Source organism: Hemiscyllium ocellatum, chromosome 25, assembly GCF_020745735.1.
Source record: "Hemiscyllium ocellatum isolate sHemOce1 chromosome 25, sHemOce1.pat.X.cur, whole genome shotgun sequence".
Taxonomy (NCBI): Eukaryota; Metazoa; Chordata; class Chondrichthyes; order Orectolobiformes; family Hemiscylliidae; genus Hemiscyllium; species Hemiscyllium ocellatum.
Window position 1 is genome coordinate 46,785,651 of NC_083425.1, and position 16,712 is coordinate 46,802,362.

Sequence of the window (16,712 nt, forward strand, 5' to 3'; positions counted from 1 at the left end):
TTTTATTCCTGACATACCTATAGAAAGCCTTTGTGTTTTCCCTAATCCTACCAACCAAGGACTTTTCATGTCCCCTCCTTGCTGCTCTTAGCTCTCTCTTTAGATCCTTCCTGGCTACCTTATAACTCTCAATCGGCCCAATTGAACTTTCACACCTTATCTTTACATAGGCCACCCTCTTCCCTTTAACAAGGGATTCCAATTCCTTATTAAACCACGGCTCCCTCACACGACCCTTTCCTCCCTGCCTGACAGGTACATACTTATCAAGGACACTCAATAGTTGCTCCTTGAACAAGCTCCACATATCGATTGCACCCTTCCCTTGAAGCCTACTTTTCCAAGCCACGCATCCTAAGTCATGCCTCACTGCATCATAATTTCCCTGCCCCCAGCTATAACTCCTGCCCTGCAGTACACACTTATCCCTCTCCATCACTAGAGTAAAAGTCACCGAATTGTGGTCACTGTCCCCTAAGTGCTCACCTACCTCCAATTCTAACACCTGGCCTGGTTCGTTACCCAGAACCGAATCCAGTATGGCCTCACCTCTTGTTGGCCTGTCTACATATTGTGTCAGGAAACCTTCCTGCACACATTGGACAAATACTGACCCATCTAACGTACTCGTGCTATAGCTTCCCCAGTCGATATCTGAAAAGTTAAAGTCCCCCATAACAACCACCCTATTACTTTCACTCTTCTCCTGAATCATTCTCGCAATCCTTTCTTCTACATCTCTAGGACTATTAGGAGGCCTGTAGAAAACTCCTAACAGGGTGACCTCACCTTTCCTATTTCTAAGCTCAGCCCAAACTACCTCCGATGGCGAGTCTTCATCCATTGTCCTTTCCACTGCTGTAATACTATCTTTGACAAGCAATGCCACACCTCCCCCTCTTTTACCCCCACCTCTGACTCTACTAAAACATTTAAACCTTGGAACCTGCAACAACCAATCCTGTCCCTGTTCTACCCATGTCTCCGTAATAGCCACAACATCAAAATCCCAGGTACCAACCCACACTGCAAGTTCACCTACCTTATTTCGTATACTTCTCGCATTGAAGTATACACACTTCAAGCCACCTTCCTGTTTACAGGCACCCTCCTTCGAGATTGATGCCATGTTCCTAACCTCCCTACACTCCTGGTCCTGTACCCTAAAGCTACAGTCTAGGTTCCCATGCCCCTGCAGAGTTAGATACATTTAGCGAAATATTTAAAGCTTTAATTAGAACTGGTGGGATAAAAATTTGTTAAAACCGTGGACTTGTATCACCAAAATGGATCTAGTCATAATTTACACCATGACAGCTTTCAGTGGGACTTGTGTCTTTCTCTCATATGTGTGTTCAGCTTATGGCATGTTTATTGATTATAAAGCAATGGCTAGTTTCATTATCAAAGAGAGCTTCTTTAACCAGTTTTGCAATCATGAATCAAGACTACTAAAGAATGATGATGACTTAGGCAGGATGCTGAACAAAGCCTGATTTCTCCTCTGGGTCTTCATTCATTCCTCATGGTAGTGTCTTGACAAATCCAAATTAACCTGGTAATGTTATTCTGTGGAGCTGGCCAAGGTATAGGTTGTGTTAAGATAAACATTGCAGAAAAGGAATTCAGTAATAAGGGGCTGTATAGGTTCATAGCATTGCTAAGTTGAATTGGAAGCTAACAGAAAACCTGTGTCTTAGCTTCCACAGATCTATGCGTGTTCTGATCTCACCAAAAAATTACCAATGAGTTGAATCTTGCTCTGGTCTGTTATGAACTCTCTTGTAGCTACATTAAAATTGTAAACGCAAACATACTTTACAGTAACCCCTGCTGCAAACTGTATGACTTGAAAGTTTCAGCTCTAGACAGACAGCTTGAGCCTCAGGAAAACATTCACATCCATCTGTGAATTCACACCGATGTTCCCTCTAAACTGTGTGGCCACATCACAGGCAAATGCTTGGAGCATCCACACACACCAATTAACATGCAGATGTTTTGAAACATAGGAAAGAGGAGCAGGAGTAGGTATTTGGTCCTTCAAGTCCATTGGACTGATAGCTTTGGAAACCATTCCTGCCCATGGACCTCAGAGGATTTATAAGAGGGAAGAACATATTTGAGGGAATTTGGATTTACAAACTCCTTGTTTAAAGATAAATCAACACGAGATCTGGAGTATTCTCGCCAACTTGTCTTTTCACTTTATCAAGGGAAAAAGATGCTTTGTATGTTAAATGAATGTAAATTAATTCCATTTACTTTCCTTTACATTATAATAATTTTCCTAATTCAAACTGAGCTGGGTGCATCTCAAGGTGTGAAGTGCCAACACATTATGTGTATTCAACGCATCACCTTTCTTTGGTAAAGGTTTTTGAACATGCACAAATCACAGGATCAGAATATCTTTTTATTATCTGCTTTCAATATTAGAGCAGAAACTGTTTGATAGCATTCCATCAGAAAGCATCAAAACAAGTGTATGTGTCATCAAAACAGCTAAGATAACAAACAGCAATGCATCAAAAGTAGAAGGACATCTCTCAGCCTGATCCATCTTCAGGTTCACCTGAGAACTAATCAACTAGAAATTCAACTCCAAGAAGCTTGCATCTTACTGCGAATCCTCCACAAGTCCTCACTGCAACTAAAGCATTAACTTATCTGAGACATTACGGAGCCTTTATCTATATCGACTCTTTGTGTATGTGTTATTTAGGTATGTGAGGAAGATAAGTGAGATATTCCATTTTAAACATGTAAGGTATGTGATTAATAAATACCCTTCTTTATTTTACGGCCTATAAAAAGCCTGCTGAAGTGAATTATTTAATTGGGATGATAGCTTGGAAGGTAAGAAAATACATATTCCTTACCTCCAAGTGTAAAAGGAACAAATAAATTCAGTCTGTTATGTTCAATTAAAGCAGTTCATCTCCCGCAACTAGTGATATAAAAATGAAAAAAAGATAAATTGCAGATTCTTCTCTCAAAGTCTCTCATCTTAACACCAGTTTCTGATTTGAATGCTTGTAATCTTACTGTCTGTCTGTTAGATTACACTAAATACCCTTTGAGTAAAGGAGCTTATGCTAATATTAGTTCTGAATTTACTTTTGTTTTTGTGTCCGCTGCTTCTGCTGGCTCCATTCACTTGAAAATGAAATTCTGACATTACCTGATTTATCTCTATTTGATGCTTGTTATATACCAAAGAGACCCAAACTAAAGACTTTCCATGTATCTTTAACAATTTATATCCTTTGTCTGCATGACTGTACATTCTTAGTGTCATCTACCAATTTGGCAAGTTTCCGATGTGAGACTTTTGTCATATATATACAAAACATTGACTTGCATTTAAATGGTGCCTATTATTTAGCAAATATAACAAGCCCAAGGTGCTTCTCTGGAGCATTATTAAGCTGTATAAGGAAGTCACCAGGTCAGAAAGGCAGATTTTAAGGGGTGTCATGAAGGAGCAGAGAAATAGATAGAGAGGCTTGTGGAGGAATTCTTTGAGGATTTAGGCATAACTGCCAGCAATGATAGTACCTTCCTGTGCTAACTTAAGGGGCCTGATTGAAGGAACATTGAGATCCCAGAGTGTTATAAGCTGATAAGGTAAGGAGAAAACAAATGACATTGAGAGTGTTAAAGTCAAGACATTTTGGAAAATGGAAGGAATTGAGTCAGTGAAAGCAAGCATGGTGAATGAAGGATACCTGGAGTATAGAGATTTGAATGAGGTCAGGGCATCATTTTCCCCATGGACTTGTAGGCTCTAATGGGATTCAAGAGGCCGAAGTGCGCGAGGAATAATCACTCGACTATGATTTTCTCTGAATTGGTCAAGTTATGGCGAGAGAACTGCCCATTAGGTGGAGCCCATGGGTGGGCTCTCGAAGTTGGATGGCTAATAGGTCGCTGTTCAGCTCTGATGGAGGAGTTGGTCAAGGAAATGAGAAAGAGGATGCTTCAAGATGGAAGTGCCAACTTGAACTGTGTTCCTTCAAAAGTTCTAATAAAAGATTCGATTAACTGGGTCACCATTCTGAAGTGGTTCCAGCTCCAGGGGGAACTGTACGTAGAGCCGGTGTGGAGGGCCTTTAAAACTGACTGGAGCAGAAGGTGGCCTGCAGGAAGCTCCACAGTTCCCTAACATCTTTGGAGACATGAGATGACACAGAATTTCCAGTTGGCCTTCAACAATTGATCTTAAATAATCTTTTAATCTTTTCATCATTATGCCCGAAACGTCGAATTTCCTGTTCCTTGGATGCTGCCTGACCTGCTGCGCTTTTCCAGCAACACATTTTCAGCTCTGATCTCCAGCATCTGCAGACCTCACTTTCCCCCCTTAAATAATCTTTCACAAGGTCTATCAGCTGCCTACTGCTTGCAAGTGGGTAACCTCTTCCAGTCCTGCATCATGTCATCCAGAAAGCAGGCTGCTGGCACCCCAGCTGGCAGGAGGGAAGTCTGTGCCCATGTCCTATAAAGATTCACCCCTAAACTGGAAACTGTCCAGTGTCATTGTAATTTTATAATTTTGAGTGTGTGGGTTATCTGTTTAACAAAGACATTTCATCTGAACTGTTCCTTGTAAAGAAGATGTACTTCTTTGTTACAATTTACATTTCTAATGCCAAGCTGCACAATGATGGATATTGCCATAGAATGCACTGATTAAACATTTTTGCCAAATGACTTTGTATGAAAAGTCAGACTGCTCCAATATTTGCTTTAGCATTTAAAAATTATTTATTTCCTTTGTACCAATTTTTTTTGGCTTGTCATTTAACAGACTCATATGGTCTTGTTATAACATAAACAACAGTGGAGTGTGTGTCAAAAATTGTGTGGAAATAGAAGCCAGTATTTTAAGGCTAGATTCTTGTCTGACTGAAATACTGCAGCTGCTGAATATCTGAGGTCATTTGCTTCTGTTGACTTGCTATTCGAGTGAACACTAAGTTGCATCAGGTCGAAATGGAATTCTCTTTATCCATAAAAGGGAATCCAACTCATGTACAATGAGAAGTTTAATGAAGTTGTGGGAAGCATTTTCAGTACTTCCTGATTTCACAGTTCCTTGGTTTTGATTTGAGTTCAATACCTCCTGCCTCTTCTGTAATTTCTGCCACTGAATTTTCTCAATTTGGATTTCACCAGAGCTGCTCAGCTCTGGACAAAACGGACTCAAAAGCTGGATTTCAGTAGTGAGGTAGGAGTGGTCGTCCTTTATAGTCATGGCAGGTTTTTGATATCTCTGCTGTTCATAGCCATTCTTAGCACAAAGAAAGACAATTTAGGTTGTTGGAAGATAACTACCTCAGCCATAAGGGTTTCCCCAGAGCAGCGTCCATGAGATATCATTTTCTCGACGCTTGATCATTGACCTTCCCTCTAACATTCGTACAGAAATGTGGACGCTCGCTTATTTATTGCAGTGTTGTTCACAACTCTATTATACTGAAGCAATTCACATCCACACGCAGTAATCAAGACAATATCCAGGTTTGGACTGATCATGAGACTATAAGACATTAAGATGCATGAACTGAAATAGGCCATTCATCCCATTGAGTAAAAAGTGAGGTCTGCAGATGCTGGAGATCAGAGCTGAAAATGTGTTGCTGGTTAAAGCGCAGCAGGTCAGGCAGCATCCAAGGAACAGGAAATTCGACGTTTCGGGCACAAGCCCTTCATCAGGAATCAGGAATGATGAAGGGCTTGTGCCTGAAACGTCAAATTTCCTGTTCCTTGGATGCTGCCTGACCTGCTGCGCTTTAACCAGCAACACATTTTCAGCTTTCATCTCATTGAGTCTGCCTCACCATTCAAAGACTAAATAAGAAGGACATATGGAACATTGTCATCTATCAGTTCCCCTTTAAATCACACACCAATCTGTCTAGGATGTAAACAGTTGTTTCCAGCATTGGCACTGAGTCAAAATCCATTATGGGATTAACACTGTCACCACAAGAAATAGAATGGTTCAACGCGAGCACTCAGACATTTCTCTGGGAGACTATATTATCTGTAAATTTTATGTAATTCTCTGCAAGCTTAGGTGAGAGAAGGGAATACAGGGTTACAATGATTTAATTAATTGAAGGAAGATAGGAAATATCTCAAATGGAACAAGGATTTGATTGGCCCATTTCTGCTTGAGATAAAGGATCAGCCATGATCTTGGGAACGGCTGAGTGGTTTCGATGGAACGAATAGCCTACTCTTGCTCCTACTTTCTATACTTCAATACGTAAATTAGCAACAAAATTGAACTTAGCAGTTTTATCACATCCTGAGAATGAAATTAAAAATAACCAGTTATTCCATTCTCTGTGAATACAAATAATCAATGGACTCATAGACAGTAGGTGTTAATGCAAAGTGACATGATATAGAAATTGAACCATCTGCAAGGACAGATGTTCATTACAATTTGAAGATTTTCCGACCTTAGGTCAGTTATTTCCATTAGCTAATTAGCTTGCACTATGTAAGAATTTTGCTGTCTTTGTGAATGTCAGGCAAGGAGATGAAGACTAATCCCTTTAATCCATAAGCTTAATCTGTTCGGATAAATACAGTTCTGCTATCAGTCTGTGCAGTCTTTGGAGAGTCTGAAGAGGTCTTGTGCAGTCCTTTACTTCTTCTAGGCTGTGACAGTAAAAATGGGAAATTCTAAAAGTAGCGCCCTATCCAAGGGGATCTTGGAAGACCTCAAAATGAACACCAAGTACTCAGAAGCAGAGCTCTCCTTGTGGTACCAGACATTCTTGAAGGAATGCCCATCTGGCTTGATCACCAGGGAACAATTTGAGAAGATCTATTCTGGCTTCTTCCCAGATGCAAACCCCAAAGATTATGCTCAACATGTCTTCAGGAGCTTTGACACCAACAGTGATGGGACTCTGGATTTTAAGGAATACATCATCGCCCTTCACCTCACCTCCTCTGGAAAGACTTCACGAAAGCTTGAGTGGGCTTTCTCCCTCTATGATGTGGATGGCAATGGCACAATCAACAAGGAAGAAGTACTGGAAATTGTTAAGGTATGGATCAATTTTAAATCAATGCCCAAAATTGCACAATGCCAGTTTTGAAAATTGGTGAACAACACCATTTTCAACTTGGTGTTATTTTTTTCTCTCTATTTCCACCTAATGTTTACCATTCAGCTGCAGGGAGGGAATCTTTGGAGGGAACCTTTCCAATCAAGAGCTGTTCAGTAGACAGTGACCATTATCTGCAGAAATAGCCTCAGCTGAATGAGTTAACGCTATTTCTTTTTTGCCTCCTCATCTCTTCCCAAGACGCAACAATGGGCTTCCTAACACAAGTGCAAGCATTATACATTCTATCATTATAAAACTTAATTTCAAACTCTGAAGTAACTTTACACATTCACTGCAAAACAAATCTTGAAATTGTTTTTATTTCTAAAGAATTGAAACATAAGCCTAAGATACCCTGTAGGCACTTTGCTTCTGAAGGATAGACATGATTGTACAACGGACTGAACACAAAATATACTGGCAGCAAAGTTTGAAAAAAAAAGCAAAGGAACAGAATAATAGATCATTTGTTTCTTCATGATGTTGGTTGTAGGAGGAAAATTAACTCAGTTACTGGCAAAAATCCCCAATCTTATTTGAATAACATCATCAGAATGAATACACTAATTTTGTGGCACAATAATTAAATGTAAAGCACATCACATCAATAATACTACCCATCAAAAGTAAAATTATCTACTAACCTTTCAATCAATAATGCATTGTAATAGCAGATACTTATTAGATAGAAGGAGACTGATTAAATATACAGTTGCAGTCCATGCAAATACAATGGATATATGAAAGAGTTCTTAATGGTTTCTTCACTGTTATTCAGTTGCATTATGTTACTTTAATAGTTGTGATGACTTTGGAGTGTTTATGCTGCATCAGGAATTTGTAAACATATTGAAGCTCAAAATTAATGAGCTTTATTTCCTTCATTGCTTTTAGTGTTGGAATACTCATGACCAAAAATACTAAGGGATAGCAATTGGGATGTGGTGATTGACTTATCGAATCTTTTAACAATGGCCATATTTCATGTCATTGTCCTTCAGAAGCAGTTTATTGTCTCTTTTAGAAGTTTCAAGAGCATGAAGCGCTCTAATTAAATACATGAGGGACAACATTTGCCCTGAAAACAAATGTGGGGATTATGATCTGCTCATTCTTTCCAATGCAGACAGCAGGAAACTTTCAAACAACCTGCTGACTTGCATAATTTTTAAGTGCAGTGCTCTGGGTGACTGTATACTTCAGTGAAGACTCTCAAGATCTGTCAGGCTAGCAGCACTTAAAGCTAACTTCCACAACTTAAAGACAACTGCATTTTGTAAGGAAGATGTATTCTGGCTGGAGAAGCTGTTGGAAGTAACTCATGATTTTGAGGAGGAGGAACACTGACTAATCAAGAGTCTCAGATCCAGCACTGGAGGTGCTAATGCCAATGGTGGAGGAGAGGAGAGATGGCTTCCATCCACAAGGACTTCAGAGACCCCTCTAGATTAAGGTTGCAAAGGCAATGGGAGCAGTTAGATTTCATGGTCAAACACATCCAATATAGCTGAAAGGATCCGGATGCAGTGCTTTAAGCTCAATGCCTTCAGGTGAGTGCTCAAATTCAGGGAAAATATCTTTAAATCTCACATTCTCAGAAACTAATCTTATAACATACCTCAAACACTGCTCTGTTCATCAATTCCCTTCACTCACCTATTGATAATCGCTATCAATCATTACTCATACCTCACATATGCCACCATACATATCTCAACATTGATTTGCAAAACTGCCAGCTATTGCTATTGAACTGTGGCAGGCAAATCACATAAACTCATTGAAGCCTGCTCAGAGGCACAGCTCCAACTCTCTTGATGATTAAGTTGGGCTATAACTGGAAGCACAGCTTTTGAGAGAAAGGGGACAAGACTGGCTATATCTATTTATCTGCAGAGGTGGACTCATACTGAGTCCTCTTTCTCAGTCTACCCCTCACCTCACAATCTCCTCTGATTTAAAAGTTGCACAGGGTTTAATAACAGACCTCTTACTGCCCTCCCTCCCTAAATTCGCTGACCGTCAACACAACCCGAGCCATGTGCCTTTCTTTTGTCAGATCCTCAGGAACTCACCAGCCGTGGAAGTTTCACAAGTGGTAAAAGGGCAGGAAGACAATGATGTAGAGGGATCACTGGTGTTCACAGCTCAGACAGTGACACTGTACAGAGCTCAGAGATAGGATCTGCACAAGAATCCTAGAGCTGAATCAGATGTCAAAGGTAGCAGCAATAGTGATTGGCCAGAGGATGAGATTACTCTTGGGTCCTGCTGCAGGAGAATCTGATGAGAATCAGGATACTGAGGACAATGGCTGGTCACATACAATGAAAGGGGTGTTGCATTGGTAGATCTGCCAGGAAGCTTGTGGTCAATGGAACACAGTAAGAAGAGGTGCAGCGTTAACTTTATTGCAGGACTCTGTGCTCGACAGTCTGTTCTCCGGGACACTCACTAATACAAACATGGAGGAGGACCAATGCCTCAGATATACGTAAATATAGTCTTCTACAAGTAAGAAATGCCTTTGGTTTGTTTGTTGAATAGAGTCAAACGCCAATGTTTGTTTATTTAGCCATATGCTACGATACAGACCCGAACTGCTTCAGTGACTATGAATGTAAATAAAGATATTTTAATGAATAAATATAGTCTTGAAATTTAAAAAAAATTGCAAAGTTTGCAGCCCTTTATACCTTGCAAGGGCACGGTGAATATGAGAAAACTGGCCAACCCAAGCACAAGGGAGGCAGTGGTGTAATGGTCAGTCACTGACCTAGTAATGCAGACCCTGGGTTAATGATCTGAGGACACCATGGCAGATGGTGAAACTTAAATTCCATAAGAAATCTGGCAAGGAAAAGCCTGTCTAATGGCGACTATATAACCATTGTTAATTGTAAAATCCCAACTGGTTCACTAATGTCCTTTCCGGAGGGAAATCTGCCATCTTTACCTGGTCTGGACTACATGGTTCTCTAGATCCACACCATTTTATGGCTTACATAATTGCCATCAATAAGAAAACTGCAATAAATGACCTAGCCAGCAGTACCCACACCTGTGAACAAATCATGAAAAAAACAATCTGATATTAAATGCCTCAGTTTCTGTTGTTGCACATACACAATGGCTAGATGCTGTGAAAAAACTCAGCGTCCGTACAGCCCCCATCGCCAATCTGCCAGTTTTTTCACGGCCAGCTCTCAGCCTATAGCCATTGTCCACGCTAGGACAGTGCAAGCCAAAGCTCAGGCTTCTTGGGTCAGAGCTGCTTGAGGTCACCCTTCAAGACAGTCTCTCCCATTAAAAGTCAGTACTTTCCTTCAACTCAACCCTATTGCAGTCAATGGGGGAGAACTGCTTATGTGCACTGAGCCTGGAAAAGACACTCAGAAGGGAGGTACAAAGGGAAGGAACAAAGTTGATCTTTTTTTTTAGATTAGACTTACAGTGTGGAAACAGGCCCTTCGGCCCAACAAGTCCACACCGACCCGCCGAAGCGCAACCCACCCATACCCCTACATTTACCCCTTACCGAACACTACGGGCAATTCAGCTTGGCCAATTCACCTGACCCGCACATCTTTGGACTGTGGGAGGAAACCGGAGCACCCGGAGGAAACCCACACAGACACGGGGAGAACGTGCAAACTCCACACAGTCAGTCGCCTGAGTCGGGAATTGAACCCGGGTCTACAGGCGCTGTGAGGCAGCAGTGCTAACCACTGTGCCACCGTGCCGCCCACTACTGTTGACTTTTATATGAAATTGTGGCCAGTCTCATTCAGAAAGCTGATTTGAACTGTTCTTGAACTTTGTCCCATGGTCCTTTTTCCTTTAGGATTTTGGCCAAATGAATGCAGTGTGACAGGTATACAAACAGAAAGCACTGGTGAAACTCAGCACGTCTGGCAGCATCTGCAAAGAGGGAGAGAAAAACAGGGGTTAATATTTTGAGTCCATTGACTCTTCTCTGGCATGTTATTGGATTTGAAGTGCTAACTCTTTTTCTTTCTCCACTGACGCTGCCAGACCTGCTGAGTTTCTCCAGCACGTTCTGTTTGTATTTCAGATCTCCAGCATCCGCAGAACTTTGCTTTTGACAGGTATGATGTGTGACTGGGTTAAATGGACTTACCTTCTCTCGTTCCACAGTCAGATGAGACAGTTACTCAGAGGCCAGCCAGAATGGGAAGGGTGCCTCCTCTAGACTTCTTCCCTCGCTTTATTCCTCAAACTGTTCCACAGCAGCTCAGCCAAGACCTGGTGGCAAGGGTTGCATCCACATGAGTTGTGCAGTCCATAACAAGCTTTGATGACAGCTTCTTGGTGACTACTGTGAGGCAGATAGCCCATGACCTCTGATTTGTGATCTTGCTGCAAGTAGACATGGCAGATCCAGACATGGCAGAATGAAATTACTACAAAACCTCATGTTGATCTGACTACAATCACACACCACTTGAACATTGAGATGGAGTGGAAACCCTGGGTTGCTGTGCAATTCAGAATTTACACCTGCCAACAAGCCATGCTGTACCTTAAATGCGGGACCCTTCTGATTCTTGCAAAGATGTACTCCCACATTGCCTGCTTTCAAGCACTGCTGCCTCACAGCGCCAGGGACCTGGGTTCAATTCCCGCCTCAGGCGACTGACTGTGTGGAGTTTGCACGTTCTCCCCGTGTCTGCGTGGGTTTCCTCCGGGTGCTCCGGTTTCCTCCCACAGTCCAAAGATGTGTGGGTCAGGTGAATTGGCCATGCTAAATTGCCTGTAGTGTTAGGTAAGGGGTATATGTAGGGGTATGGGTGGGTTGCGCTTCGGCGGGTCGGTGTGGACTTGTTGGGCCGAAGGGCCTGTTTCCACACTGTAAGTAATCTAATCTAATCTAATCTAATCTAATCTAATCTAATCTAATCTAATCTAATCAGATGTTCCTTGAGTTCTCAATCTCAGTGTCTTCCCCTAGGCAATGGCGAAGAGTAAACTTGAAAGTCTTGGAAAACCCACCGCTGGGAGAAACAAGTTGTATGGACACAGCTACAATCTACAATAGGTTTAGAGTAAGGGGCAGGAAAGTCAGAGGGGATTTGGGAAAAAAAATGCTTTCCTTCAGCAGATGGTGGTAATCCGGAATGCACTACCTGGGAAGGTAATGGAGGCTGGAAAACTTACAGCCTTTAAAACATATTTGGATGAGTACTTCAAATACCATCACATTCAAAGAGGTGGGAGAAGTGCAGGAAATTGGGATTAGTGCATTTTTAGTGGTAGTTATGTCAGTGCAGACTCGATGGGCTGAAGGGCCTTTTCTGCACTGTATGAATCTATGAATTATCTTCACTGTTACTGGCAAGGCAGTTCTGCCTCTGCTCTGTGCCTGCAGCAGATGACAAGACTTCAGAATGTACCACTTCAGTGAAGTAGAGATGTTTGACATATAATTTCTCCGAAATTACAATAAAGAGAATTGTTCACTGAAGAAATTGAGTAAATATGATTTCTTGCTGAGAGCACTGCAACCCTTTGTCCTTCTCCCACTTTCAGTGTTTCATGTTACCTCCCCCCACCCCCCACCCCTCCTCTCCTGGTTGTGCTGCAAGTGATAGATTCCTGCACCCATGGGTGGGATTAGGTAGCCTGAACAGGATCCTTTAAGTGAAAAGGGAAACCTTTACCGTGTATGATACCACACCTTATGGACTTCTATAAAAGACAAAGACACCAAACTCAGCAATGACCGGAAATGTTATCCAGCAAGTAATCTGAACGAAGGAGTCTTTCTTGCTGCTTACTACATGTTACTCTGTTCAAGGTTAAGAAAAGGTATGCACTGAACTATCAGCATTGAAACATAGAAAATAAAAATAGTAGTAGGCCATTCAGCCCTTTGAGTCTGACCTGTTAGTCAATATGATCATTTAGAGACAAAAAAAAGCTGCTGGTGCTGGAATCCAAGGTAGACAGGCAGGAGGCTGGAAGAACACAGAAAGCCAGGCAGCATCAGGAGGTGGGGGAGTCAACGTTTTGGGTGTAAGCCTTTCTTCAGTGCTGAAGAAGGGTTACACCTGAAATGCTGACTTCTTCACCTCCTGATGCTGCCTGGCTTGCTGTGTTCTTCCAGCTTCCTGTTTGTCTACCTTCAGTCTGAATATGACTGATCACCAACTCAGTAACCTGTTCCAATGTTCGCTCTTACCCTTTGATCCCTTTAGCCCTTAGAACTATATCTACCTCCTTCTTGAAAACACTCAATGTTTTGGCCTCAACCACTTAATGTGTCAGAGAATTCCACAGGCTCAGCACTCTCTGGGTGAAGAAATTTCTCCTCATCTCAGTCCTAAATGGCCTAGTCAACATTCTTAGTCTGTGACCTCTGAATCTGGACGCCCCAATCATCGGAAATATGTTTCCTGCATCTACCCTGTTTTGGCCTGTTAGAATTGTATGGATTCCTATGAGATTCTCCTTCATCCTTCTAAACTCTAGTGAATATCGTCCTAACTAATCCACTCTCTCTTCCTACATAGTCCTTCCCTCCCAAGAATCAGACTGGAAAATCTTTGTTGCACTCCCTCCATCGCTAGAACATCTTTCCTATGATAAGGAGACAAAAACTGCACACAATACAACAGTTGTGACCTCATCAAGGCTCTCTACAATTTAGTATGTTATATGCACTTCCATGGCACAGTCCCAGTGCCCTTGTTAATTCCCTCACCAAGATAGTCCCTGGTTTGCCTAGTGTTAGAAATGTATGGATTTACTGTAGCCTCTATTTTGAATGCAGAATGATATCCGTAGCATCAAAACAATGGACTGTAATGCAATTAAACATTGTGCCCAAGTTCCTTCTTCCTTTGTCTTTTAATAATTCGTAACAGAAAATATAAAACAGGAACAATTCTTGATCCTGATCTCTAACCGGTAAGTTACTTTGAGACATGCATGAGAACAGACACTGAGAACAAGACTAGCTCCAATCATCTCACTGGCAATCATAGTATAGGCATGTAAATGAAAAATGGCAATGGTTTTAAGATATTGGAAGGGTTTTCACAAAATAGAATGCTCTTTAGGGGAGGAAGGAGGAGTAAGATTTGAACATTTGAAAATGAAATTGTGTTCCCACTGTTTCTTTATTGGTCATTCCTTGGATTTATCAAAAGTAAGTATAGTTTGGTATAAGTTAAGTTAACTGTGTAAATTAGAGAAACCATTATTGTATATCGACATCTGTGAAAAAGGGAAGCACACATCGCCGTGTCCTCTGCAGAATTATTGCAATGGTCCGTCACACTCATTGCCACTTTGATGAAATCAGTTGTTTTATTTTCCCACAGTCGATATTTAAAATGATCAATGAAGAAGAACTGAAGACTCTGCCAGAGGATGAGAACACCCCAGAGAAGAGGGCTGACAAAATTTGGGAGTATTTTGGCAAGAAAGAAAATGGTAAATGTGAGATGGTTGGGAGAGGAGAGGCAGGAACTGCGGTGGGGTGAGGGGAAGCTGTGAGGGGGTGGAGGGAGTGCAGGAAATAACTCCCTGCCTTTTGTTAGCTGCTATACACTGACATCCCTGCCTTTTGTTAGCTGCTATACACTATACACAGATTTTAATCCTGTGATACTAATTCACCTGCAAATTAAATATTGCTCCTGTATAATAAAATTTCATTTATGGTGGGGGAATAAATTCAAGGAAATAAAAATTTCTAACTAGCAATTACAATGGATTAGTAAGGACTATGTGGATATATATGTATATATGGCATATTCTATTAATTCATTGCCTTGTTGGAGTCTATAGTTAATAATAGCAGAGTCTAATTAAATATTATTTACAAATCCACAACAAAGAACTTGTCAAGATGTCAGATATTACAACAGGAGAAATACTGAACAAGGAGCAATAATCCACCTATTGCTCATTTATAATCAATAATCCTTAATTATCTGTTACTATTTAGCACAGTGATTACTGTATCACAACTGAGTGAACTAACTCTCAAAGCTTTAAATCACCGCACACAGAGATTTTGCTAGAACAAGGAAAATAGACCTACTTACGTGCCAGGGATTTAAAGAAAAAAAATGGGATGTCTAGAAATCTCAAAGGAACATTGAAGATGTTGAAAACGTTCAGCAGGTCATCAGCATCTGAAAGTGTAAAGGAACTGTTCAATAAGACTAAGATTTTACCTTACACATCCTCCTTGGTACGTCCCCATCACTTCCTTGAGACCTAGTTACTTGATGCTATTCCAGGTTTATATTTACTTAAAATAAATTCATTTTTCCATAACATTTTATTTCACTTAAAAGTGGGCAATTTCCTTAAAAGAATTACCACTGCTGTTTCACAACTAAAGTTACAAAGAAACCCTATTATAAAATGTAAAATGTCAATATTGTACAAAGCAAATTGAAGTGAAAGTTTGTTTTAGATACATACAACTTTTAATTAAATGTTCTTTTTCACAGATAAATTATCGGAAGGTGAGTTTATTCAAGGCACCCTGGAAAACAAGGATATACTCCGACTGATACAGTTCGAACCTCAGAAAATCAAAGGAAAACCAAATCAGAACTAACTTTCACCAAGGAAGCTATTTTTCCAAAGACTGTTTTAAAATTGTTTACAAATTGCATATTTCTACATAAATAGTGTAAACGTACATCTAAATGCATAATATTTGACTGTACACATTCACTGTAATATACTTGCATATTCCGCTGTTTATCAAGCACGTAATGAATGTGATTGAGATTTTTCTAATCCAAATTAATGGTTAAAGCTCTTAATCCTCAAGGTCATTTACAGATATCCATTTGTTAATTTTTAGAGATGTTTGGGTCCCAAATAAATTACATTTAATGATGTAATATTATACACATTGCTTATTGTACTTATTAATGAGAACTGATATGATTTGTCTTTTGTCAGTCTTCCTGTTGGTGAATTTGGTGAGATGTTAATCTACCATCTATATGTCCTCAATTGTCTGAGGTGACTTTATTTCAAAGTTATCAATCTGAGTTTGCTGTTTATTACACTAAGTGAAATCTATTGATAGTTACACACATATGGGATGAACATAGATTTAAATGCAAACTTAACTGAATTTCAGAAGCAAAATCTGGATTCAGATATTGATTCTCGCCATAAATCAGCTCAAGATTTTTTTTATTATGGAAGGTAAGGATCTATTCAATTGGAAGAGTTGCCTCAATTAGTTAGCACTTGAAAATGTTTTTGAGCAGCAGAATATCTGGTGTTACATTACAGCCAAATAGATTGTTTTTTAGGAAATCAAATTACTTGGGCCTTCAATATTTAACTTAGTAGTACAGAACTTGATTATTGCTGGAAAAAGAGATATGGCGTCATGCTTTTTGTCTTTGTGACCATCTGGATAACTGTAAGAGTGACAAGTTTCAGAAAGGAACAACAATGCATACTGTGTCAGAACCAGGATACTGTTTGCAAGTAGACTCTAACTGGTTTAGGCATTGCTATGGACATTGCACCATGGAGCAGTGATCTAAAAGCATTTATTTAAATTCAAAA

At 40.4% G+C, this 16,712-nt stretch overlaps 1 protein-coding gene across 1 annotated transcript; it reads left to right on the top strand.

The window, feature by feature from the left end:
• The first annotated feature begins 6,692 nt into the window (after window positions 1-6,692).
• LOC132827993 (recoverin-like) lies at window positions 6,693-15,735 on the top strand. Its single transcript, XM_060844846.1, has 3 exons — window positions 6,693-7,073; window positions 14,483-14,594; window positions 15,626-15,735. Exons 1-3 carry the CDS (start codon window positions 6,693-6,695, stop codon window positions 15,733-15,735), a joined length of 603 nt encoding a protein of 200 aa, XP_060700829.1.
• Window positions 15,736-16,712: the final 977 nt, after the last annotated feature.